The sequence below is a fragment of the Paralichthys olivaceus genome, chromosome 17, assembly GCF_024713975.1.
Source record: "Paralichthys olivaceus isolate ysfri-2021 chromosome 17, ASM2471397v2, whole genome shotgun sequence".
In the NCBI taxonomy this organism is placed as follows: domain Eukaryota; kingdom Metazoa; phylum Chordata; class Actinopteri; order Pleuronectiformes; family Paralichthyidae; genus Paralichthys; species Paralichthys olivaceus.
Window position 1 is genome coordinate 12,981,040 of NC_091109.1, and position 25,363 is coordinate 13,006,402.

Sequence of the window (25,363 nt, forward strand, 5' to 3'; positions counted from 1 at the left end):
TTGAGAGGATTCAACATGGTGGTAGGATTAATAGGGGCTCTGCTAATTCCCCCCGAAGGGATCAGGGTGTGATCAGGGTGACAGCTTTCGCCTTTTCTTTTTTTTTCTGAACCACCCTCGTCCTCAGTCTCTTCCCTCCCTTCCTGACAGCCACTTCTTATTTCACCAGCCTGCAGTTTGAATCCTGCTGATGTGTGACAGCTACACTGTTAATGCCACTTGTTTGCTAATTGACACGTTTCTCAGTAATTACGCCCATAAATGTCAACCATTGTGATGTTAAACAGACTCTGAGTTGTCTCTGTTCTTTCACTTAATTACAGGTAATTGGTTATTTGAAGGTGTCAGGTGTTTTTTTTTTTTTTTAGGATGGAGTAAAGTTTTCACTCAAGCATCTTTAAAATATTTATATAATATTAAACCTTGATTACTTGCAAATAATTATTTTTTCTCACAGTGCAACAGTCATTTATTGCAGTTGACCCATTGCTTGTCACACATCATAGACTGTATACAAAGATGGACGAAGCATCTCCACTATCCAGACAGGAATCCAAAATATCCTTATTATACTACAATATTAAACGACCACAGGGCTCTCCCACACACAGCCAACGACACAACTGTTGCTTTGCAGTATCACTTTGTTAAACAACCATTAAACATGAATCAAAACTCAACATAAACTACTAGCTCTGCAGCTCAGTCTTTCAGTCTCGGTGTCTCTGTCCTCTGTGCGCGTCTCTGCTGCTGCCTCTTGTACCAGAGGATCAATCAGCTAACGGCTCTCACCTGCACTGATTGAGCCTCTGGTCCAGGTGAAGGTGCTCTCCCAGCCCCCTCCACACGGACGTTTTGTCCTTTTGCACATTTGTAGCCGGAGCCTGCGCAGTAGTGATCGGGGGATGGAGGCTGTGACTAATCATCAGTCTCTGCTCTGAATCATGACCTTTAACCCTGTTTTTATAGCATCAAATAGCTAATTAAAATCAAACTTTCCTTATGAATGAACACTTGAACATTCATTAGTGTAATCAGACCTATACCTAAAACAACAGAGACTATCTGTGAGAAAAAATGATCTGATGTGCACTTTGGCTTTTAAGTTTGGACCATGTCCCATATATTAAAGAGGTGGGATTTATAACCTATACAATTGAGATGCTTTGGGTTCAGGAGAAGTCAGGTCATCCATCTTTATATAGAGTCTATGTCACACACATAATTGGATCTTTTTTTCCTGCCAGATGAAGATTCTCCCTTGTTTGATTCCAAAGTACCATGGTTTTCCATGGTACTTTTCTTTAAACGTTTTCTTTTTTAACTCTGATTCCCAAAGATCAATAACCTTTGACCTTTCCAGGGCTCAACGGGGGAGCCAGGTTTTCCAGGGCTGCCAGGAGGCATGGGGCTGCCGGGGTTCAAAGGTCACAAGGTCAGGGAGCCAAGACAGAATCAATCAAATAAAAAGAAATGACTTGCCTCATTTAGTTTTTTACCGAACCAAGTCCACATTTAGACACAAAGGAGCCACTTCATGAATGATTAATGGCGTTAGCTGTGAGGAGCTTACACAATTTACATGTTGTACTGCGGAAGTGTTGACAGCTTAACATTATACGTACTTGTTAATGCATTATTTATTATCGGGCTTAGATGACATGATTCATTTTAATGATGCTGAAGGTCGTCCTTCACACATCAAAAGCAGTACGGCCTAACACAAATACAGTACAAACAATCCTAATCCGGATCAGTCAGTTTAATGTGCTGTGTTTGTTTTCTGTACAGTATTATGTAAACAGAATACTGATGCTATTTTTCTAGTATTAATTCCTCAAACAGCATTATTTTATTTGGATGTCAAACTGTCGGTTTCTCAGTGGGACGTGTTCTTATGTTCTGTGTTGTATTTTTAGGGAGAGAGCGGAGAGACTGGCTCGAAAGGAAACCAGGTATTTGTGTCACACAACTCCTGCATTGAAATATAATTTATTGAGCATGAACCTGGGTTGTTTTAGTGTTTATGTCTTAATCATTTCTGGTGAAGCAGATTGACAGGGTGGAAAGTCTGACAAACTCATCACTCATCAATAAAAGTGTTAAATAAAGATTTTGAACATTTGTCTACATGGCCTTAAAAAGTCTTAAATATGACAATTAAAATCTACCACAGTTTATTTTTCATGTTTGGAAGGAGAGGGTGAGGGGTGTTCAGCTGCAACATGCAACTTCAATACTAGATATCACTAAATTCTACACACTGTACCTTTAAAAAACCCTGCCAAACAATGGTAAGTGTTTTTAACGAGCAATTTTGTGTTTATGAACATAACCCTATTACAGAATTGGACTCATTGGTATAATCAGACCACTTTGCAATGACACAAGGAATTTCTAATAGACTTTATCAACAGTGGCAGAACTGAACTATACAGCCAATCGCAGCAACAATACATGTGTGAAAGAAAACTGTATTCAGTTCAATTTGTATAGCATCCAATCATGACATGCAATATCTCAAGGCAATTTGCATTGTTCAATCCTTACATTATACAAACTATTGTGTGAGGTCCTTTCTCCTTTGTTTACAGTGAAATTTTAATTCAGTGCTGTCTCAATAGCAGATTTAATAGACTTAGACACATCGGCCATAAACTATTTATAATGAAAATATAGTGTTGCCATTGGATACCTCTGTCAGTCATTGTATCAAACCAGCAACATTCAAAATGAATGTGTGGAACTTGTTCAAATTAAATCCAAAAAGTGATTCCAGACAATTTAAGTTGGCCATGCTTGAAACTGACAAAATCTAATTACACAAAGTTTTTGATAAAAGAGGATCTGATGTAATTAATTTGATTATGGGATTGTAATGTACTGATCTTAGTGAGGAGTTCCCTTGTGGCTGGTGCGACAACAGTCTCTAAGATTGCACCCATTCCTCATTACTGGAACTCAGAAAATCTAAAAGTCATGTTGCAGTGATTTACATCAGCCACTCTACTTCTAGCATTGTGAGCAGCACCAATCACAAAGTGAACAATCCCAGCATGTGATGAATGCTCAGATTCACTAGCTCCCTTGTACGCGCGCTAATGGAAAACAGTGTGAAGGCCCAGCGGAGCAGAGAGAGAAGAGCAGTGTGTTACAGTGCTGCAGGATGCAGTTGGAAAGCCACACACAAGATAAAAAGTCAGGTTTGTTAAAGGTCACTGTTAGCCATTTCCTATTCCCTCTCTCCCTGGGTTTCTCTTATTGGCTGCTAGTGGTAATCATGACCTTTTCTCCTGCTCACACACTCACAGAATGAAGATATGGACCAGCGGACACTGGCACACACACATAACTACATTGACACACTGTTGTTGCACGTATTCACTCTCATCCTCGCACACACACACACATTTCTGCTTCTATCTTAGTGAGGACATCCATTGACACAATACATTCCCGAGCCCCTTACCTACACCTTAACCATCCAAACTAAATGCCTAACCCTTACCTTAACTTCAACCCAATTCTAACCCTAAAACCAAGTCGTAACCCTGAGGAAGTGAGGGCTGGTCAAAATGTCCTCACTGCAAAACTGTCCTCTGTAGGGACTATGCTTAAAATGGTCCGCACAAAGATATAAGTAAAGGAACTCTCACACACACACACACAGTGTATGTGAGCTAATTCACACAAACCTTCAGTTAATCATGATGTATGTCTTTGCAGGGGGAGAGAGGCAGAGATGGAGAACCTGGGACTCCCGGTGTGCCTGTAAGTGTAGAGTCATTTTACTTCCACGGGGTGGCAGCGAAGATTATGAGATTGGTTTGGCAGAGACACTGTGGTTTAAATGTGTTTGTGGTCACAAATGTCCCCTCAAGGGCATAAGAAGAAAAGACGATTCCTAAATATAAAAAGCACTCTGAAATACTATAAAAATTATTATGACCGCAATATTTTTGTCTGCATTAAAACAAAATGAGATAAAATGTTAAACTAACTTGCATCTAATTTGGACTTTTAGAATATCTTTTGTGGGCCTGCTAAATTACAAAACACAAATTTCACTGTGACCACTCTAATGAGATGTCTGAAACTGCTCCTCTGTGACAAGGCATCTGATGTCAGATGGTAAATATGATGATGATGACTCACATTCGGTCTTCCAGGATTGGGTCAGTGGGTCTTGAGCGGAGTTTTGCACTAGCTCTTATCACAACAGTAGGTACTGAACTTGTAGCTTGTCCTTGCTTGGTAAATTTAATTTTTTAATATTGGGGTTATCAGGCAAATCTGTTCCACATTTCATGTCCTGAAACATCTCACCAAATGCAATTCAGATGTCACAACAATGGAAATAGCACACGTTTTTTTTTCTGCACTGTGCTGTCACACAATGCACAACTTTGTCCGTTTCTAGCAGTGACACAGCAGCAAAAAGGCAAATTGTCCTTCTCAATGAGTCTTTCAACTTCTCAGTTATTAGCTCTCTCACCACAAACCTTGCCTGTGTAACACCGTCTGTGTCAGAATGCGATTACGTGGAAGCTGGTTATTGGGAACCGAAACTCCGCCAAAGAGCATTAACTTCCTTCAAGTGCATTTGTCCTTGCAACTCATCCAGTTCAGCTGCTTGTTTCCAGCTGTATTTTCAGTTTTCCACATCTCCACATCCCTGCAAACCAGGCACAGCGACTTTCTTTTACTTTACTCTTAGAAATGGCAAATTCCACAACCAATTTTCTTTTCTCACCATTATGCTTGTAATAATGATACTTTACAGCCACATGTTTCGTTCACCCGGACTGTGACCTTGTAGACAGACAGAAGCACGCCACAGCTGGTACCATCCATAGAAAAGGTTTTGAAATAAATTCCAAAACAGATACAAAATTCAACGGAATGTAGAAAGATAAAAATTAGAACACAAAGCCAAGCAGAAATCAGTGGGAGTGAACAGAGCTGTACAGAGCAAGACAAATAAAAGAAAAAGCAGATTACAGAAGAGACAAGAAAAAAGCAAAAATAAGATAACAAAGTGACCCAAGCTCCATAGAATAATATAAAATCATAAAATAAAATGTACTTTGCAAAAGAGAACTTTCAGAAGCGATGAGGTAAGAGACCTGGCTACTCTGTTGAGGATCCGCAACCTCAAGCCCCTCATTTTAAAGCCACTGCCTGCTTTAGGTTCAACCTCAGACCCATAAGAGGATTGCAGTGTCACAGTTCAGATTCTTGACAATGGTAAGATGCTCAGTCACTGCAAGTTGAATTACACTGAACCGGAAATCTATGGTCACTTTGCAGCCTGAGCAGTCTGTGCAGGCAAACCATTCTGATACAGTGACGGCAGGACGGCGTGTTAGAGACAGTGCAGCCCCACCATCATTTAAAACAGTCTGAGCAAATCCACTGGTTATGGTGATTCCACTGAAATGAATCAGATTTGCTGCAGAGGCAAAGCAAATCCATGCAAATCTGTTACCTGTAGTTTAACTCGGACACACCAATTTACACTGTTAACTAATATCAAAGTCATTGCAATGAGTTTTTTGTATGATTGTGTCATATATGTTGTGCTTTTTTATTGTTTTCCAGAGTGTGAACTGTATATATTTGATGATATATTTGCGTACACTAAAGCTGAAGATAAAATGCAATTCCATCTAAATAGAAAATCATTTTTAAATCTGAGCAGTGAGGAATGATTTGATGTGATGAAATGAGGTTTCATTAGGTGAAAGAAGCAGAACAGTATAACTGATTTCACATGTTTATCTATACTGAGATTATCAACATCATCAATAATTGGTAATGAATAAAAATAGAGATATAAATTGCTGTACTATCTGCAGCAATTTTAAGCCTTCAGGCCTAGCATTCTTAATTGATACATTTTGGGAACAACACCAAATGAATAGAATCGATCAGTGAGTATCAATTACTGAGGCATCAATCTCTATTGTAGAAAGAATTCAATCAGAGGTGTGTGTGTAATTGTGCGTGTGCAGCAGGATCTATATTGCAGAATTGTGTTTTTTTGCCTGTGCCACTTGAGACAGATAAAACGATTGTATTTCTCAGCATGCAGCTTAACGTGCACACACTGCTGAGAGTAGCCCAACTTCTATGTGACACGACCTCAAGGCTAAAAGCATCAGCAGTCTATCACAAGTGTGTCACCCCCAGAAATGAATATGACATATTTTTGCCTTCAGACAGACTTCCTAATTCCTGCAGGATAAAACTGCACTGCAGGAGAAGTGAGGGTGTGCTCTGTTTCAATTATTTCCTTCCTCGCTTCCACTCGTCCGCCAAGTAATGTGGCATTAAGATTTAGGGCAAAAAGCGAGGCTCTTCTGCACAGCGATTAGCGCCTCTCAGGTTCAATAAATTAGACGTTTTGGTTCAGGGTGATAAAAAGATGCTAATTACACAATGATCGTTCCCCTATTGCCTTTTTCTTGTGACTACACGTAGGTAACATAACATGGAGTAAGCGAGTAAGGGAGGAAAGTGAGCTGTGGAGGCAGAGTTGAACATTACTGCACCTCCAATGCAACTTCTATACAACATAATACATTGGAGTGAAAGCTGCTTTATTTGGGTCAACACCGCAGAAGTGTCTCTGAAACTTAAGGTTACTGTTCACCGCTGAAATATAAATATCTTTTATGATGTGATAACCCTTATGGTGATGATTTGGTTAGGTTTAGAAACCTATGCTCTGCTTTATAATTGTAACGGGTATGGTTTGAACCCAAATGCTGCACAACAAGCATGGACAGTTGGTAACATTCTTTATTCTCAGCTCTTAGCAGATCAGGTGGCAGGCAATACAGACAGCAACAGGTAGAAGACTTGGTCAGGGACGGAAGGCAGAGGTGATTACCAGGTTTCGGACGAGGCAGGTTAGTCAGGGACAGGCAGGGTCGGCAACAAAGAATCAGTCCGCAGATAACTGCTGGAAAGTCTTGCATGAAGGCGTAGAACAATCTGGCAACTGACTGAGAGTGGAGCTGGTGAATATATACTGGGCTGATTGCAGGTGATGAGGAGCAGCTGATTTGGATTGGTGAGAGGGTGTGGCTTGGCTGGCAGATGAAGCAGAGGCGGAGTCCATGGAAAAGTACTGAGGGGTGGAAGGATGGGAGACTGACTGTGACAATAATGACGTCACTGGCATGACACACAACAGAGGGTTTGTCACACAAACCCAACAACCGTACTTTGCAGGTGCTCACACAAAATACGAGTGACTGCTGATTGGATGAGCCATCTGTCATCACCATGTATCACAGATGCCAAAGCCAGTTCGAGGTTCAAGGTTCAAGGGTTTTATTGTCATATGCACAACAATTACATTTAGCAGTTGCTGGCAATGAAATGCTTGAGTCCCAAGCCCCCCTTTAGACATGCTCTGAAATTACGAAAATAAAAATAGAATATAAAATATAAAAAATGAAATAGAATATTAAAAAAAATACGAAAGTAGTGCAAATATTGTAAGTTGCAGAGAGATGAATTATGATTGATGGGAGGAGTTTAAAAGTCTTATGGCCTGGGGGATGAAACTGTCCCGAGCCTGGTGGTGTGGTCCCGGATGCTGTGGTAACGGCAGCCAGATGGCAGCAGACAGAACAGTTTATGGTTTGGGTGTAGAGGTCCTCCGTCCTGGTAATGCGCTGAGCAGACTTCACCACCCTTACGGTTCAGGGCGGTGCAGCTGCCATACCAGGCGGTGATGCAGGTGCACCGTCTTTGTAATGGAGTCTGTGTGGTGACTCCAGGTCAGGTCATCACTGATGTGAACCCCTAGGAGCCTGAAGCTGCTGACTCGCTGCACCATAGTCCCGTTGATGGAGAAGGGGGCGTGTTTAACTCCCTGTCTCTTCCTGTAGTCCACGATCAGCTCCTTAGTTTTGCTGATGTTGAGATGAAGGTTGTTGTCCTGGCACCAAGATGTCAGGGCTCTGACCTCCTCTCCGTAGGCCATCTCACTGTCGGCGATGATCAGGCCTATGACGGTTGTGTCATCAGCAAATTTTATGATGGTGTTGGAGCTGTGGGTGGCCATGCAGTCATGCGTGAACAGGGAGTACAGGAGAGGGCTGAGCACGCAGCCCTGGGGGGCGCCGGTGCTGAGAGTCAGGGTGGAGGATGTGGTGTTGCCTCTCTGCACTGCCTGGAGTCTGCCCTTCAGAAAGATCAGTTTCCAATCACAGAGGGTGGTGTTGAGCCCAAGGTAACTGAAGTCCGTTAAAAACAAACCATTTCTAGCATAGACCATAAATAAAAATGGACAATGTGATGACCCCCCAAAAGTAAATCCAAAGGACCTTGATCTCCCCCTAGTGGCTGGTTGTAAATTGATCATAAACCTCACATCCAATTCAATTTGCTTCAATTTATTCTATTCGATTTGTTTTACTTATGTAGCACCACATCACAACATACATTATCTCAAGGCACTTAAGGTTAACCTTGTAGTTACTGGATGATAATGGTAGGTAGTTCTTATCACATTGTCCCAGCGTTGCACAGACTGTGGCTTCTGGCTTTACGTCATGATTTCTACAGCTGCTCGAAGGTGCTGCCAATGTAAACATGTCTTTTTGAGGGTGAGGTTTCCTTCTGTCAGATGTGGGATCGACAACTGAAACTGGAGCAATAGGAGGCTCAGATAATCTGTGGTAAAGACAAAGGATATAGAAAATAGATTAAAACAGAAACAGGCAGATGTTACTGCTGTTTGTAACCAGAGTGGATCACTGTTGTGTTCTCATGTTGCCATTACCAAGGCATGACAGTTTAATTTATTTCCTGTGTGAGGTTGTTTTAAGTGTTGAATTTCTTATTCAAGTCCCAGGAGCTCTTTAAAGTTCTATTGCAGAGAAATTAGGAATCCTTCATCCTTGAAATGAGCACGAGTGTTGTTTCCATCGAGTCCTCTGCTTAAAGTTACCTAAGAAATTTAGGTATGTGGCAGCAGCATGGTTTCTAAGTTAGTTAATAAATCCATTTATGTGAATTAATGAATAACAGATAAATAGCGACCTGTTGCACGTCTCCAGGGTTTTGACTGGAGAAGGATAGCTGGAGGAAGCTGTGTTTATGTTCTCTGATATGATATATTTCTGTTACTTCTGATTAAGCTTCCTGACATCAGACCGAGCTACATGTGGAGGGAAAAGAGGAAGGATTTTAAGGGAAACAGAGCACATCATGAGCCTCAGATAATGTCCTGGTTCTAAATTTCAAACAAAAGCCTCACAGAAATTGTGTTAACACTGGAGGGTGTTGTTTAAGGACTACGATCTGCATTTTTCATCAAATTAAAAAAGTGGTAAAAAAGAGAGCACTTTAGATAACACCTTACAATAACCAATCTAAAATGATTGGTAAGCCATCAGTTTTGGCAGAAAAGAGAACACTCCTGCATCAGCGATGCAGAGCAGCGAGCATATCCCCTCCGATGTACTGTCTCAGCCTTTGATATGAAAGCAGAAGTTTCTAACTGTCTCTCTCCATTTCTTCCTCTTCTCCTCCCTCCCCACCCTTCTTGCTCTCTTTTCTTTCTTCCACCAGGGCGAAGTGGGACCCAGGGGAAGGAAAGGAGAGGTTTGTCGAATTAGACTTTGCGGTATTAGATATAATCCATTCTGTCTTATTCTTCACCGCGGCAAGAAGCCCTGTCAAGCCTGCACGGCTGCTATAGAAGACTTACAGAACCAATACCTCCAGGCCGGGGGAAATCTGGCCCCCCGGGCAAAAATATACATCACAAAAGTACTCCTTTCTAAAGGCGCACACATCTTAAATATCAAACACTTACTGTACTGTCTTCAGAATCACAAGTTGTGCAGCCTCTCTCACTTGTGCCAGTGCTGTACCATTCGGAAGATATAACTGAATATACACTGCATTAACATGCTTTTTAATTTCTAATAAAAACTGAAGTAGAAAACATTAGAATGCTGTATATACAGTATGCAATACTACAATAAGTCCTGCTTCTGTTCTTGTACACATCAGTTTCACCACAGTGGCACATGTACCACTTAAAATTCTTCTAGAAATTAATTCTTTTTAAACAATGGTTCTTTGATTTCAGACAGCGGTAGACAAAACCAGGCTTCTCTTTTCTATCCAGAGGATTTTGATTTTGTGAGCAGAAATCCCAATTGTCCATGTCAGATATCATTAGTTGTAGCTGCAAATATCATTAATATTGGTGGCCACCCGTGCCCTATATTTGGACAATATTTAGAGGCTTTGTACTGGAGATTAACAGTCAATTAATCTCCAGTATAAAACAGCGTAATTTGGTAAATTACTGAAAACAATATCAAGCCCACAGCTGTTTCCCTGTAATGTCTGATTTGTCTTTCTCTCCTCCTGCTTTTTTCAGAAAGGTGTGACAGGTGACATGGGCCCCAGGGGTCCTGAAGCAAAGAAAGGAGACATGGGCCACATGGGTGCTGTCGGCCCCAGGGGGTTTCCGGGCCAGGATGGGTTGCCAGGCCAACCAGGCCAGCCAGGATATCCAGGGAAACCTGTGAGTGAACCAAGAGAGAAATAATTGGGCTGAAAGATACAATCAGTGATTTTCTGTCTGGACTCGGGGAGTTATGTTTGGGAGTAATGGGGTGCAACTATCAGTGTGTGTGGGCTACTGAATGTGAAGATAAAGAGTGGATCGTGAGATCCTGTAAATTTGCAGGCATAGTCAATCACAGGATGAGCATGTGTTCCTAGTCCCTGAGTGGATCCAGCTGAAGAAAGGTGTAATTGTGTGTTGCAGGGCAAACCCCCCTCAGATGAACATCTTCTAAAGCTCTGCACTGATGTTCTGCGAAGTAAGTGTCTTTTATTATGTCACTGTTTTCATGTCGACCAGAGAGGAAACCCACTGTTTCCCATGGTTCAGCCTGAATGAGTTGTCTCAAATTGAGAGCTTCACATCTCACAACATTCCTTTGATTGATTCTCATTCATTAAAACAAACTGGGGTTAAGCAGGTTAATTACTTCTACGTTAAATAACACAAAACATATTGGACGGTTTTCATTATTTAGCGTTATTGACATGAATGTAAATAATCAAACACTCCATAACTGTGTAAATGCCTTTGCCATGTTTACCCTTTATCTAAAAGCAACTCAAGCATGAGATGCCTCCTTGCCTCGTTAAGTCACATATTAGCTTCTAATAACAAAAACTAAGAGAGATGCAAGAGATGTAAACGTGAAGGAATCCAATCCACTCTCTTTAGCATGGTTTCTTTCTTTTGCAACCTGCAGTTTGGTCCCTTAAAAGGTAAAAATAATAAGTAAGTATTGTTTCAATGTAGTGGTACCTACCAGGAAAAACCCTAAGAATGTTGTAACCCTGAATATTATATAGACCTTCAGACTTTGAGAGGATAAATCCAATTCAATAACACTGATAGTATTTTCTGGCTGTGCCCTACAGACCAACTCCCAGCACTGCTCCAGACCTTGGCCCCCCCAGCTAGGTGTGAACCCTGCCAGAACATAAAGGGACCCCCAGGCGAGCCAGGAGCACCAGGACCCAAAGGCTCCATGGGAACTCCAGGCTACCCTGGCAGGAGCGGCTCTCCAGGTTACCCCGGTTCACCTGGACTTCAGGGTCCTGCAGGCCTCAAAGGTGATATGACCCATAATGTATGAATTTGTTAAGGTACTCGTCAACACCTTGTGAAAGTTCATGCTCTCTTCCTTAAGACAGTGTCTGATTCACTGTCTGAAACTGTGACAAACATCTCTTTTTACCCTGAAGGAAACAAAAAACACGTCTTCATGAACAAGAGTGCAGGCAAAATTTACTGTTTCTTTTATCAACTATTAAAATCAAAACAGTGTCAACGCCGCACAAATTGGATGCGTTGATGTTCACTGTACCCCATAAAACAAGATCATTAAACAAGTGAACATCAGTGAACGCCAGCAGAGCAAAAGACAACAAATACTGAACGCATCCCAATAAGCTGTCTGTGATTTATCACCACTTTAAGACAGGGAATGGCTAATCAGCTGTGAAAGATGCCAAACTGTACCACTCTTCTCCTGTGGACTATTTCAATTTGCTAGTTCAGGAGAAGAGCAACACCAGAGGTGTGAGGTTTGCTTCGAAACACCGAGGGAAGAGAATAAAGGCTGAATCCAATGAGAAAAGGGATAAAATGTCCTGAATGACCTTTTATTCCCAGAGAATCTCAAAAGGGTAATTGCACTCATGTCATTTGTAGTTGAATGAACTTGTCTCTTTTGTTAAGTTAAAGGAACAGTCTGCAGGTTCAACATATTAAAAACAGCTGCATAATGTCTTCTATTGCTCTGGCACTGTTTTGTTATGTAATGAAAGTACAATTCAGGAGTACAGGAGTACATCTTTAAAGCCATTTTTAGACATGAACTCTGACAACATTTCCTCACAACAGGGTCTTAACTTTTTTGGTTCTGGACATTTGGCTTTCTCAGGCAGTAGGAAAGTATTTGCTTACATGTGTTCACAAAAAAAACAAATCTTGAGTGTTCAGGCGAGAGGGGGGTGCAATATGCCACAGTTATTTTGTTTGCAGCACATCAACACCAGCATCACAAATAGCTCTCGAATTTGATTGGCATATTAAGTTGACATTTTAACCAGTGTCATCGACGTGTATGATGGATTTTTTCTCTATTCTCTATGCTTGTTTTTTTTTTTTTGTTTTGCATTAATCGCATGTCATCATCAATCCATCCACATGGACTTTTTAATAGAGGGCTGGCAGGAGAAACACAGCAGAATATGCACAGCAAATGACTCTGACATTTGTGTTCCCACATACAGCCCCTGCTGATTATTTCAGGTGATTATCTGGGGTTCATGTGCATGTCTGAAAGAAGCTTAAGTTTTATTTTAGTTATCTTTGTCCACATAGAGATCAAGGACAACATTATGAATTTGAGCCAAGGTTGGCCTGACATGATTCGTTCTCTTTCTCTCTGAGTTGTGAATTATGTGTCTACAAAGTTTCACTTGGGGGTATGAACATTGCGTTTCCTCTAATCGATGAGAACTTTGTAGAGTCAGGCTTCAAGAGAATGTTTAAAGGAGCTAAATGAAAGAATAATGTCTTTTTCAGCTGTATTACTTGCGCTCAGCCATCTGGATGGACAGATTTTCCCCATGAGATTTCTCCAGATCCTGGGGAGTGGTGCTGCGCAAACACCATCCTGCTGGCAACTGTATTCAGAGGGTTTTTTCCCACACAATTGGCACAGCTCTAAAGACGACAACATTGATTAGTCTGCCTGTCAGTGCACCACTTTGGCTCACACAGAAAGTATCAACTATATCACTGATTAAGAGAAAACTTTGAACAAATACCCGTGGTGCCCAGTGCTGGTGATCACCAAACTTTTCATCTTGTGCCACCATGGGGTTGACATTTTTTAAATGAAATGTCTCACCCACTAGTGGACTGCCATCACATTTAGTATGGGTATTAATCTTTCCCACAGGATAGATTTTAATGATGGTCATCCACTGACTTTTCATTTTATACATCATCAGGTCAAAGCAATATGTCATCCAACATATAAACGTGGTATTTCATAGTAATTAGCAAATTTCAACATGCTAAAATGATATTTATGATTACGAATAGATTACTATATTAGCATCATGTAAAATGTTAGCATGCTTGAAGCACTATTGTGCCTAAATACAGCTTCAGAACCACTGGCATGAATGTCAGCTCTGAGACTTGTCCTGCAGAGAGTTTTCTGAGGTTTCACACTTTAAAAATCTGCAAACATTTCTCTTATTTCCAACTTGTGAAAGTAACAATGATCAGTAAAACTCATTTAAATCCTGTCTGATGATAGTGAGGTGTTCCAGTGTCCACTTGGAACACTGAAACTGTTGTGTCCAAAAGAGACAGAAGATTTAAATGAAACTCCAGTGCTTTAGATTTTTTGGTTCAGTAAGAGTAAGGTTGTAAAAAAAGTTAGGTGTTGATAAGTTGCAGTATTGTTACATTTTAATGAAAGACTCCGCACAGATCTGGACATTGTTAACTAAACATAGCCTTTACTTTGTGCCCAACTTGACAGCCCATTTGCAGATACTTGAATTGTACTTTTTTTTTAAGCAGATATATTATGTCCACAGGTGACATGGGATCCAGAGGACTCAAGGGCAGCAAAGGAGAGGGCTACCGTGGACCTCCAGGACCACCTGGACATCCAGGTATGTAAAAAGTGCACCTATTCCGCACGGTCTTTAAAATGACTCATCCATTATTCCATTATGTGAAGTAACAGCTATTTCAGCAATGGCAGTGTTCTGACATCTGAGCTTTCAGATCTGTCCACGAATGCACTTTTAACAAAAAGGCATCTGAACTTGTTGTAGTGTTACATATTTAATACATTCGTGGGTGGATCCTGGTTGAACTTAGTTCTCGATGAGTACTATTAGTGACAGCTTGGTTGGTTTGGTGAGGGAGAATGTGAAGGCAAGATACAGATATTAAGTGCAGTATTTTTCTGTGGAAGTCATAATCACATGAGTAGATGTTTATGATCCAAAGGATGCTATTTTTAGTTAGAACATTTGAGGTTATTTCCATAAATGGCGCAGAAATACCATTTACAAAATTCTGTTTTATCCTTCTTTATCCCTGCAGGAATTCAGGGTCCGCGGGGATTTGATGGAATTGGTCATCCAGGCAGTCAGGGAATTTCTGGAAAACCAGGACCTCAGGGAGACCCTGGTAAACGGGGCAGCTCAGGGCCTCCAGGCGTGTGTGATGCTTCTATGTGTTATCAGACCTTCAACCTCAGGGAACATTACAGCAAAGGACCCAACGTCTGAGGACACAGCAGTGTGGCTGCTTTTATGGAAGTGATTTACTGTATTAGAGATTCCCAGAAATGTGTGTGACTGTGGACTCCTTTATGACAGAGTGGAAAACAGCTGCACTGGAGGCAGACATACCCCCATGATTATGGATTTCATGATTAAAGATGGTCAGCAGGCAACTTACTGAGATACCAGGCTGACACGGCTAATTCAAACTTTAAACTTGCAAAGTTTGACAGCAGGTTTAAATGGTGGTTTCTTATCTTGAGTAAGTTTTAATAAGCACCAGAATGGCTGTAACTGAGACGTGTTGTTTTTTGTGTAACTATCAAGAGAATTCATGTTTGGGAAAACACAACACAATAGCTACCTCCTCTTTTACCTGAGTCACTCTTTAAGTTAATGAAACAGAAAGCTTTGCAAACAAGGCCAACAGGCAAGCATCACCAGCAATCAAATTCCAACCCCCATTCACAAAAACAGACAAATCTACTTAATGAAATAAAATATCTTTAAAAAACAATTAATAAGAGATCACCTATAAAGCCAAATAAAACTTTGGTCTTTCCATACATGGAATAATGTTGCAAAAGATCCCAAATGAGTAATTGACATTTTCTAATTATTTCATATTATGAGTAAAGCTGCATATTACTTATCTCTCATTCTGTGTTTGAAAGCTGCGGTTCCTTTGGCTTCACCACTTGAGATTTATATCAACGGGTGAGTATAATCTACCCTCAGCGCAGCTCTGTTCCAGAGAGAATGATTGTATCAGCAAATTATGTTAAAAGTACAGTACATTTCATGATACTCCATCTGGATATGTCACAATGGAGGAATGGAGCACACCATTTCAACACCTTTCACCTTTTCATCTTGTGAAAACAAACAAATAACAAGATAAGAACCAAAAAATTCTTGAGTGCGAAAGATAAAACCTGCAGATGAAGTCACTACAACCACAATATTGGTTTTATTTTACAGTCTGCCTGCTTTATAGACTTGTATAAGTGAAAAGCACATTACTATCACCAAGGGCTGCACTAATCAATCACTGCGGCAGACACAGCTCTCAAGGATCCATTCTATTCTGCCTATTTTTAGCCATCATCTTTTCTTTTTGTTTATCAATTTTATATAGATTTATTTTGCTCGCATTTGGGTTGGTGCCAATAAGTCTCAAGAAAGTGCCTCAACTGCAGAATCATACAGATTTATGTTACTGATAGGCATTTCTTTCTGTTTTGTTTTATATTTATATCTTCTCATGTTTAAGGGATGAAGCCTCGCTGTTTCTTTATTTGTCCACATTACTGTCAATTCTAACTCGAAACCTCCTCCATGTTTTCTGTTGTCCTGATTTTACAAAGATGCATCTCCACACTAATTTGACAGGACTAATTTCATCAATGCGACAACATATTGTCTAATATGTTAACTAATGAACTACTGTTTTCATTCATCATCCAGTCACTTTCATTTCCTATTTCTTGCACTAGATTGAGTAACCATTAATTGAACAATAACAATACCTGCATTACTGGTTGACTTTACATCCTCCTTAGGCTCATAGGGCCATCCCATTCCTGGTGAAGTAAAATGATGTCAAACTATTAGAAATCTTTTATGAATAAAAATTCTATTTTTAAAGAAATAAAAATGAAAAACTCAGTGTTATCATTTGAAATGAGCCCAAACAGTTTAGATCCATTAAAGACCTCTTTCAGTTGATCACCTGCTATCCCTGCATGTGTTGTTAGCTATCTAAAAAAAACAATGCTAAAAGATTTAGCATCACTTAGCTTAAGACAGCATATTATTTTTTGATATGACAAGACATGAGGTGTTTATCCTTCCCGCCCAAAAATTCAGAAAACTGTTTTCATAGCTGTTCACAGATATATTGTCACACAACCTCTTCAGGTGCCTTGTGGAGCATACTTGGGTAAAATGAAACGGTGAACATGGAATGGATTCACCCTCTGAGGAGCATGAATGTGATCATGACAATCTGCCATTTTGAACGCATGTACATTTTAGTGTTAAGATATAGGGTCTCTAAAAATCAGAAGGGCTCATGAAGCTCATGGGGACCATGAATGTGCTTAAGATGTTAATTTGTTGTGTTATAAATTGAAGCTAATGTGATATTTTGCTCTGAGGGTGGTGCTAGAGGGAACTTCATTGAATGCTGATATGGTTCATCCTCTGAGGAGCATGAAAGTGATCAATAAAGGTCAATTGAAAGACAATCAGCCTCTCAAAAATATAATATTCATAAACAATTTATTTGAAGGATATAGTAAACTTTGACTTTTTTTCTTTTTTGTGAACAAATAATTTTGGTTTTCCCTAAATAGCTAAAGCAAAATTTAGGTTTGTATGGTTTCATTCTGCTCAAAACACTTTGTTAAATGGAAAGAGATTCAATAGACTTTGAGTTCCCTTTAACCAACTGTTTTATGAGCCTAAACTCTAAAAATACATGGTTCACACTGATGTGAGTCATGATGTTAAAAGTGCCTCATACACCAAACCATCAACACACTTACCTCTGCACTGTGTCACTTATCTGTGGACTAACAGAAAGCGGTAGAGAAGAGGCTTCAGCATCACAGTCACATGTTTTTGTACACCCACTCCAGCCTGCCACCTAAAGCTTTTTGTAGCAGTACATCAATGTCACGCTACTTCCGCTTTTGCTACTGACTAAGCTCCCGTGTTTCTGCTGGTTAGTCTCACATTCAATGTTGTGAGTCTGAAAGGTGCAGCTGTGGGTGGTTTTAACACTTCTATATCAACTCTTTTTTTTCTAATATCCTTCCTGAGTGCTGACACCTACTTAATGTGTTTTCTGAAACAATCTTCACTGTTAAAAAACTATTTTCCAGTGCAGATGGTAAAATGATTTGTTACCTGTGGCATTTTGAGTTTCTGTTTTGCCATCGTGTCAGAAAACAAGGGTTAGACAAGATCTCTAACCAGGTTCTTAGGACTTCTTTGCATTTCAATCTTCTGTAATTGAAACATATTCTACAAAACTGATTCTACAAATTGATTAATATGATGTTTAATATCCATGAATGCTGGAATAATATTTTTGTACATTTTATAAACAACATATGAAAAAAACATGGCATTATCAAGTTTGTTGTAAAGTTTTTTTTTTATATTTAAATAAACTTTAATTATGTAACACTGAGTTTTTAATGACTGACTACTGACTTTTTAATTATATTTTAGTCAGGACAGATTTTGGATAAAACAAATTCAGAAGGAGCCATTCTGTTTATTAGCTACATGATGGTGATTTTGAGTGATCTTTGATCAGCAATATGAAGTGTTAGCAACACTGGCTGCACTATGATCCTATCAGCATACAAACATTGAGACCAGTGCCCTCAAACTCCAAAGGTCAGATCTGTGCTGGGGAACCCACCTCTTAAATGCTTTCGCAGATATTTGGTCTGTTTAAACTAGAAAAGAAAACAGACCAACCACAGTGTTACACAGACAGTTGTCTTTGATAGTCAGACCTATCTCAGCAGTGCTGTGTCCCTGCACCCATTATCATACTGCTTTATAGGCTGTGGGCCAAAGGCTGCTATCTGCCTAATGGGGTCAGACTATGAGATATTTTTGTCTGTTTAGATGGTCACTGATTCCGATTAGGTGATTAAAGAGTCATAAATTCTGACATGACAGTCAGAACATTGCTTCCTGACCAATCGCGTTTGCCATCTTATACAACGTGGATGACGTCACTCGAAAGCACTTGTGACTGACTGACCAGGGTCTCTCTTTTTATTATGTCGTGATCATCCCTTGAGGAAATGTGTATAAGGCAGAGGTGTGGTTACCGCAGCTCAACAAACAAACATTTAACATGTTTGAATTTGGGCGCAGATTCCCTTAATCATTAAGGGTATGTCTGATTTTTCATATTAAGCCTTAATATGAAAAATCAGACATGCCTGTCTTTCTGTCAGGATGTGGAGGGGTATCTGAGATGCTGTGTTGGTGGTCATTCATTGTTTACACACTACACTAGACTTATATATCAATTGTTATGCCTGTTGTCCATTGATTGTTTCTATAAAATAATCCTAGTGATGTTTTCACTAGTGTTTCATCCAGATGTCACGAAATTCTACACACTGTGGGTTTAATCTAAATCTGACGACAGCAGACAGAGATTGAAATACAAGAGACACCGTTATTACAGAGGTAGTATCTGCAGATTACCTAATATGTCAATATTTGTTTCATTATCCTACGAATTCTTCACTTAATTTGGTCATCTTTATGTTCTTGGACAGTTGGCTTGATTCTAGTTTGCTTAAAAGAAAACATCCCTACTCCTAGACCTTGTTTAATTTGTTGTCACAGTAAATGGCCTGTTCAGTGTTTGTGTGTTTGTGTGTGTGTGTGGATCGTGTGACACTGGCTTTAGTTTACACCAAGCACACCAAGTTTCCAACCCGGGCTGTGGGGGAAGTGTCACCCAGTCAATCTGAAAGAAGACGCCCTTAATCTTCCAACAGCGGGCTACTGGCAGGGGTCTGTCTGGCTGACTCTGCAGGCACCTTTGGCAGAATGCTACTTTGCCTGCTGAGTGTGCTTGTGTAAGGAAACCCTGTTTGGTGCTAGACGTCTGTCTGTGCACTTTCCACTCCTGAACATTCGACATCTTGCATAATTTACACTATACACTCTTTTAGGTCGGACAGGGCACTGGTAAATGCTTCAGTTGCTCTGTACAGCTTTGCTGTCATGTGAAAAAGCTCGTCCCTATTTCTTTTTGTGAAAGATGTCGTCAGTGGTTAGACCTCAGGATCTGTGGCACCGTTTTTCATTCTGATCATGCTTGTGACACTCAGATCCATGTCCCAATGTCAGAGCAATGTCTACAATCTGAATTTATCTGAACTTGCACAATGTCTTTTAGAGACATTGTGCAAGTTCCTGTGATAATAACAACAACAGTGTTATTATCACAGGACAAGAACCTAGACCATTACTTTGGCCTGTTGTTGTTCATCCATCTCCATCTACATTCTTTATACTCATTAGTTTGTAGGTGTCAGCACTTAAGATTTATTAATTTAAGTTGCATTGATCATGTAAAAGTACAAATGAATAAATACAATTGTACTCAAGTACTTGCTTTGAATATACCTAAAGTACTTGCAAATTGTAGCTGTATGTGAACTTGTAACATATTGTCAATCTTTATTGGAGTAGAAAGTACTGATATTTGCTGATATATGTAGTAAGGTGTAAAAAAAGTGAAAGGTACAGTGTGTAGAATTTAGTGATATCTAGTGTGGAAGTTGCATGTTGCAGCTGAACACCCCTCACCTCACCCTCTCCTTCCAAACATGAAAAAGAAACTGTGGTAAACTTCAGTTGTCATAAAAACTCTAAAGGTGTTTAGTTTGTCCAGTCTGGACTAATGTAAAAAACATGGCGGCCTCCGTAGAGAGGGTCCCCTCGATGTAAATATAAAGTATTTAAATATAAAGGGCCTTTTCTGGGGTAAAGAGAACTACAATTCATACAATTTAGATGAAATGAACTAGTGAAAACATCATGAGGATTATTCTACATTAAATTTCTGCCAATAGTTCCCTTTCACCTAAATCTTCCACACTGGACCTTTAAGTAAAGCACAGATACATAAAAAATGTACTTAAGTACAACAATGAAGTAAATGCACTATTTTACCCACCACTGATATTAGCACATCTTCCAAATGAATTGTAATGCCTCTGGTAAAGGAAGGAGAGCCCGAGTCGTTGCCTTATTTTCAATGGCTTTATTTCAACCACAATATAGGTCCCTAAACACGAGCTGCTGTCACAGCCACAACTCACACTGATACTTCTCTGATAACACTCCTGTTACAACTCTCTGCTTCTATCCAACTCCGTCACTCCCACACTTCCCTCTCTCAGTCTCGCACGACCCATAACTCCACCCACTCCAATCAACATTAGGCACGGATACACAGAACATCAACACAGATACAACAGAACTCTATGCACAGATATTACACTGCCCCTCCCCCCTTTATGAAGCCCGTCACCCACGAGGGGTCATTAAAAAAATTCCCTAAACCTTGGCGGTCTTTGCCTCCGTCTCTTTGGCCTGCTCGGGCCCAACTCACCAGAGGAATGTGCCTGTCCCAGTCGAGTTGGCGGTTGGCTGTGAGGATGGCGAGCTGCTGCTGCATGGTGCAGTTGAAGTGTTCTACCAGACCATCACTCTGTGGGTGTAATGGCATGGTACGTGTCTTCTGCATGTCCAGCCGTTAACACAGGCATGCGAAAACCCTGGACTCAAAGTTCCTGCCTTGGTCACTGTGGAGAATGTCTGCAGTCCCGAACCTACTGAACATGCCCTCCAGCAGAGCATCCGCTACTGTCTAAGCCTCCTGGTCTGGCAGCGCCTACGCTTATGGCCATTTGGTGAAGTAGTCCATCACACACAGCACATATTTCTTCCGTCTGTCCGTAAGGGGGAACGGGCCCATAATGTCCACAGCTACCTTCTCCATAGGTGCCCCTCCTGCCTGCTGCTGAAGCGGGGCGTGTGGGGGGGCCTTGTAGGCTGCACACTCATCACAACGCCGGAAGAAGTCCTCCACATCCCGCCGTAGCTGACCCCAGTAGAACCCCTGGCGCAGCCTTCGGATGGTTTTAGTGCTGCCAAAGTGTCCTGAGCCGGTGCCCCTGCAGCAGAATCGAATCACAGGCTTCTGACACCAGTGTAATGCCTCTGGTTAAGGAAGGAGAGCCAGAGTCGTTGCCTTATTTTCAATGGCTTTATTTCAACCCCAATAAGGTTCCCTAAACATGAGCTGCTGTCACAGCCACAACTCACACTGATACTTCTCTGATAACACTCCTGTTACAACTCTCTGCTTCTATCCAACTCCCTGTCTCTCCCACCCCTTAACTCCACCCACTCCTGAACCTGCAGGTTAGCCAATCAACATTAGGCACGGATACACAGAACATCAACACAGATACAACAGAACATTATGCACAGATATTACACAGATACAACAGAACATTATGCACAGATACAACAGAACATTATGCACAGATATTACAGTATTTTGGGGTGTCATGGCCTGTATTAGGGATTTTGCATCATCAGCCATCAAGGATGAGCCATCAATTATAATGCAACTGTGGCTGGTGGATTTACTGATTATTCTCCAAAATGTATATAATTGGCTTTGTCCACTTTCACACTCATCAATGTTTACAACTGCTGCAGGAAAATGCCCCAGACCACAGACCAGCAGTTCCCACCTGTCTGTCTGCTTTCTCTTCCCTCACAAAGAGCCTCTTCTGCTCTTGGGGCACTGCCTCTCACTTTGGAAACATTTATTTTGAGACATTGCTGAAGTAACTCTCCTTTGCATTCAACAGATCAACAGAGACCTGACCTGGTGTAAAACACTAAAGCTTCTCTTGCACCTTTGTCCATCCTGGGAGAGTGATACCTCACATTAGGCTCTCTAGGATGTCACACCTTGTTAAGTTCTATGAGGCAAATGGTGATTTGTGAATACAGGCTATACAAATAAAACCTGATTGATTGATTGCTTTTCTTAGTGTTGGTTTCATCCTGTTTTGTATGGTTGACAGAATATTCTGAACATCTTTTTCATCCTGTTCCTTTTTCTTTTTTTACTATCCAGTTCTCTACTCTGTGTTGTTGACCTTCACTGTGACGCTGCTCTCTCGTGCTGCGTCACAGTCCATCTGTGGACTGCACCTTTGTTCAAAGAAAACCTTGTGAGTACACCTTCTGTCTCTGAGTCCCTGTTTGCCCTCTGCTCTGTTACCTTACTGGACATTGTCTGAAAAGATCGTATACATTTTAATATAAAGAAGTCAATGTTTGGTCAGTAGCAAATCTCTACTCTCAGTTTAGTGTTATAACAGTGTAAGAAAATGAGAGTCAGTCTGTAAACGAATTAATTTTAAGCACCAGTAAAAGTAATCTGTTTAGACATCTCAGATTATAACTTAGATATTTATTTCTTCTCTCATTGCAACATTTGCAAAGATGAACAACAACCAACCTAATGAATCATACTGCTATCTGTTCCCTTGGGCACTTTACATTCAGAGGTGGTTGTTTCCTGTAGTGGTAGCTTAGGGGATTCTAAAAACAGTAACAGTAGAGCAAAACTCATAAAACTATGGTCTCCTTGGTCTGAGCCAAGTGAACCAGCCTCCAGGGACCTCAAGCGCAATTCATTTAATTTAATGACTTAATTACCAATCTTTTCATTTTTTCATTCATCTGTTCATGATAACATTGACTAAAAATACACTTTTACCTTTAATTATAGTTAAAACCTGCTTTATTATTACCTCTGCCGCGGAGGTTATGTTTTTGCCCCTGATTTCCAAGAAACCTGGGACATTTTCTAGGATTTCCCGTTGAATGATTCACATCTTGACTAAATAAATCTGGCAGATAAAAGAGACTGATATCTATGGGTGTGTTTAATGTGCTGTGGTTTAACTGAATTTAAGGGGAATTTTGGGCCTGGGTGGAGGTATGTGCTATTCTTATTCATACATCAAGGTTTTGTTTTTAAAGCCAATAACCGAACATAAAATAACAACAGAATGAACAATGAAGATCAGCTATGATTGAATATAAATATTAGTCCATTTGGTTTTTAGCACTGAGTGTTTATACGAACTACAGTGTAGCTGTAAACTCAAGTGGACAGTGAACTATATTTCACAGCCTTAACTGTTTTGTATAAACAGGTCATAAACTAAGCACAGCCACACATCAATTCACTTTGGAACAGACAGCAGTGAGTTTTTTTTTTAAAATAAATTACAAGGCACTGTAATATGAAGGCGTGATGATGGAAGCTCCGCAGAGAAAAGTGAGCATGATGACATTTTAAAGTATCATTTATTTTGTCATTTGTGTCACTGTGAGAGGGCACTATTTTCTCTGAATATACATAAATCCTGTCTTACACACTGGGGGGGGGGGTGTTATTTGAAAGACAAGGGCCTGTCTACCTGACAGGTAATTAAAGAGTATTAAATATGTTACTGAGCTGAACTGTAGGAAGTGGAGGATCCAGTGATTTGGTGCTTGACTCCATGGAAACTCAGGATGCATCACCCTCAGTTGCTTTATACTAAATTATTTGAGTGACTATTATTGGATTAGAAAAAACATGATTTTTTATTGCAAATGATCCAAGTTAACTTCAAAGTTGATTAAAAGGCAGAAACAACCAATGACACTGAGGTACACAACAGGTGACCCCTAACATCTGCTGGTGGTTAGCAACTAATAATCGAACTAGCGCAGAAGACCTTTAAACATTTAAGGAATATTCAATTCAGTTCAGTTCAACTCAATTTTATTTGTGTAGCGCCAAATCATAAAATACATTATCTCAAGGCACTTTACACAGAAGGTCAAGACCTTAAAATCGTATTAATATAGAGAAACCCAACAGTTCCCACAATGAGTAGCACTTGAGAGAGAGAGAGAGAGAGAGGGACCATGAGAGAAAAAAAGTGACATAGTTATTGACATGTATTAAAATAAACAAATGAATGGGGGGGGATTTCCTGGGAAATCCTAATAAGAAACAATTACAGTAATCTAGTCTAGAGTGGACTAGTTTCTCAGCAACTTTTCTGAGACAGGATGTTTCCAAATTTTACAATATTGTGCCAGTGGAAGAAAGCTGTATAAAACAAGTCTCTAGGACATGTGGGTCAAATGACATGTCCTGGTCAAACATAACTCCAAGGTTCCTCACAGTGGAGCTTGGGGCCAAACTGACACCATAGTATATGTTTTTAAAGGTTCAGTGCTCCTCGCTCATTGGGCTTCTAGTCAGGTTGAACTTGGGTAAGAAGCACTGGAATGACAGGAGGTCAGCAAACATTACAAATCAAATAGAAATGACAATAAAGGAGTACCTGTCCCACCAGGTCATAGAAATGATACAAGATAATGGATGGAGTGTGTCAACAAACTTAGCCAGTTTAGCTTTTACAACTTTAAAGGGACTCCACATTTTTAGCTTTGCACATTTTATACTTTCTCCTTTAAACACAGTCAGCAGTACACTGCTTGCTTCACGTTAATAAACATGGTAACGTTTTTGCAAAAATATGTGCATAAAGTAACAGCACCAGCAGAAAACAGGAAATGTCGAGCAGCAGAGTTGTTTCAGTTCGAAAACCACGTTTTACAAACAACAGGAAGTTGGTCTAAGTGTATTTAGTTGGATAATGTTGTATAGAACATCAGTTAATTAAGATAGAAAATACTTTAACAATGCAATCCTAACCACACCTTATTTTTTAAACACACCCATTGGTTCAGACGGACACCAAGGCATTTGTTATTTAAACAACGTGGCCACTAGACCAGAAAATGACGACAGCGTCAAAGGGGAAACTAACAA

General features: G+C 40.3%; 1 protein-coding gene across 1 annotated transcript in view; it reads left to right on the forward strand.

The window, feature by feature from the left end:
- The window catches only part of LOC109638412 (collagen alpha-1(XXI) chain-like), a 61,299-nt gene extending 40,889 nt beyond the window's left edge, over positions 1–20,410 (forward strand). The window contains exons 23-31 of the mRNA XM_069513108.1: positions 1,364–1,435; positions 1,920–1,955; positions 3,727–3,771; positions 9,592–9,624; positions 10,415–10,561; positions 10,808–10,862; positions 11,479–11,673; positions 14,185–14,262; positions 14,702–20,410. Of these exons, the coding sequence (XP_069369209.1) occupies positions 1,364–1,435; positions 1,920–1,955; positions 3,727–3,771; positions 9,592–9,624; positions 10,415–10,561; positions 10,808–10,862; positions 11,479–11,673; positions 14,185–14,262; positions 14,702–14,889 (849 nt within the window). The 3' untranslated portion in view covers positions 14,890–20,410. The remainder of the gene's footprint in view (positions 1–1,363; positions 1,436–1,919; positions 1,956–3,726; positions 3,772–9,591; positions 9,625–10,414; positions 10,562–10,807; positions 10,863–11,478; positions 11,674–14,184; positions 14,263–14,701) is intronic.
- The last annotated feature ends 4,953 nt before the right edge of the window (positions 20,411–25,363 follow it).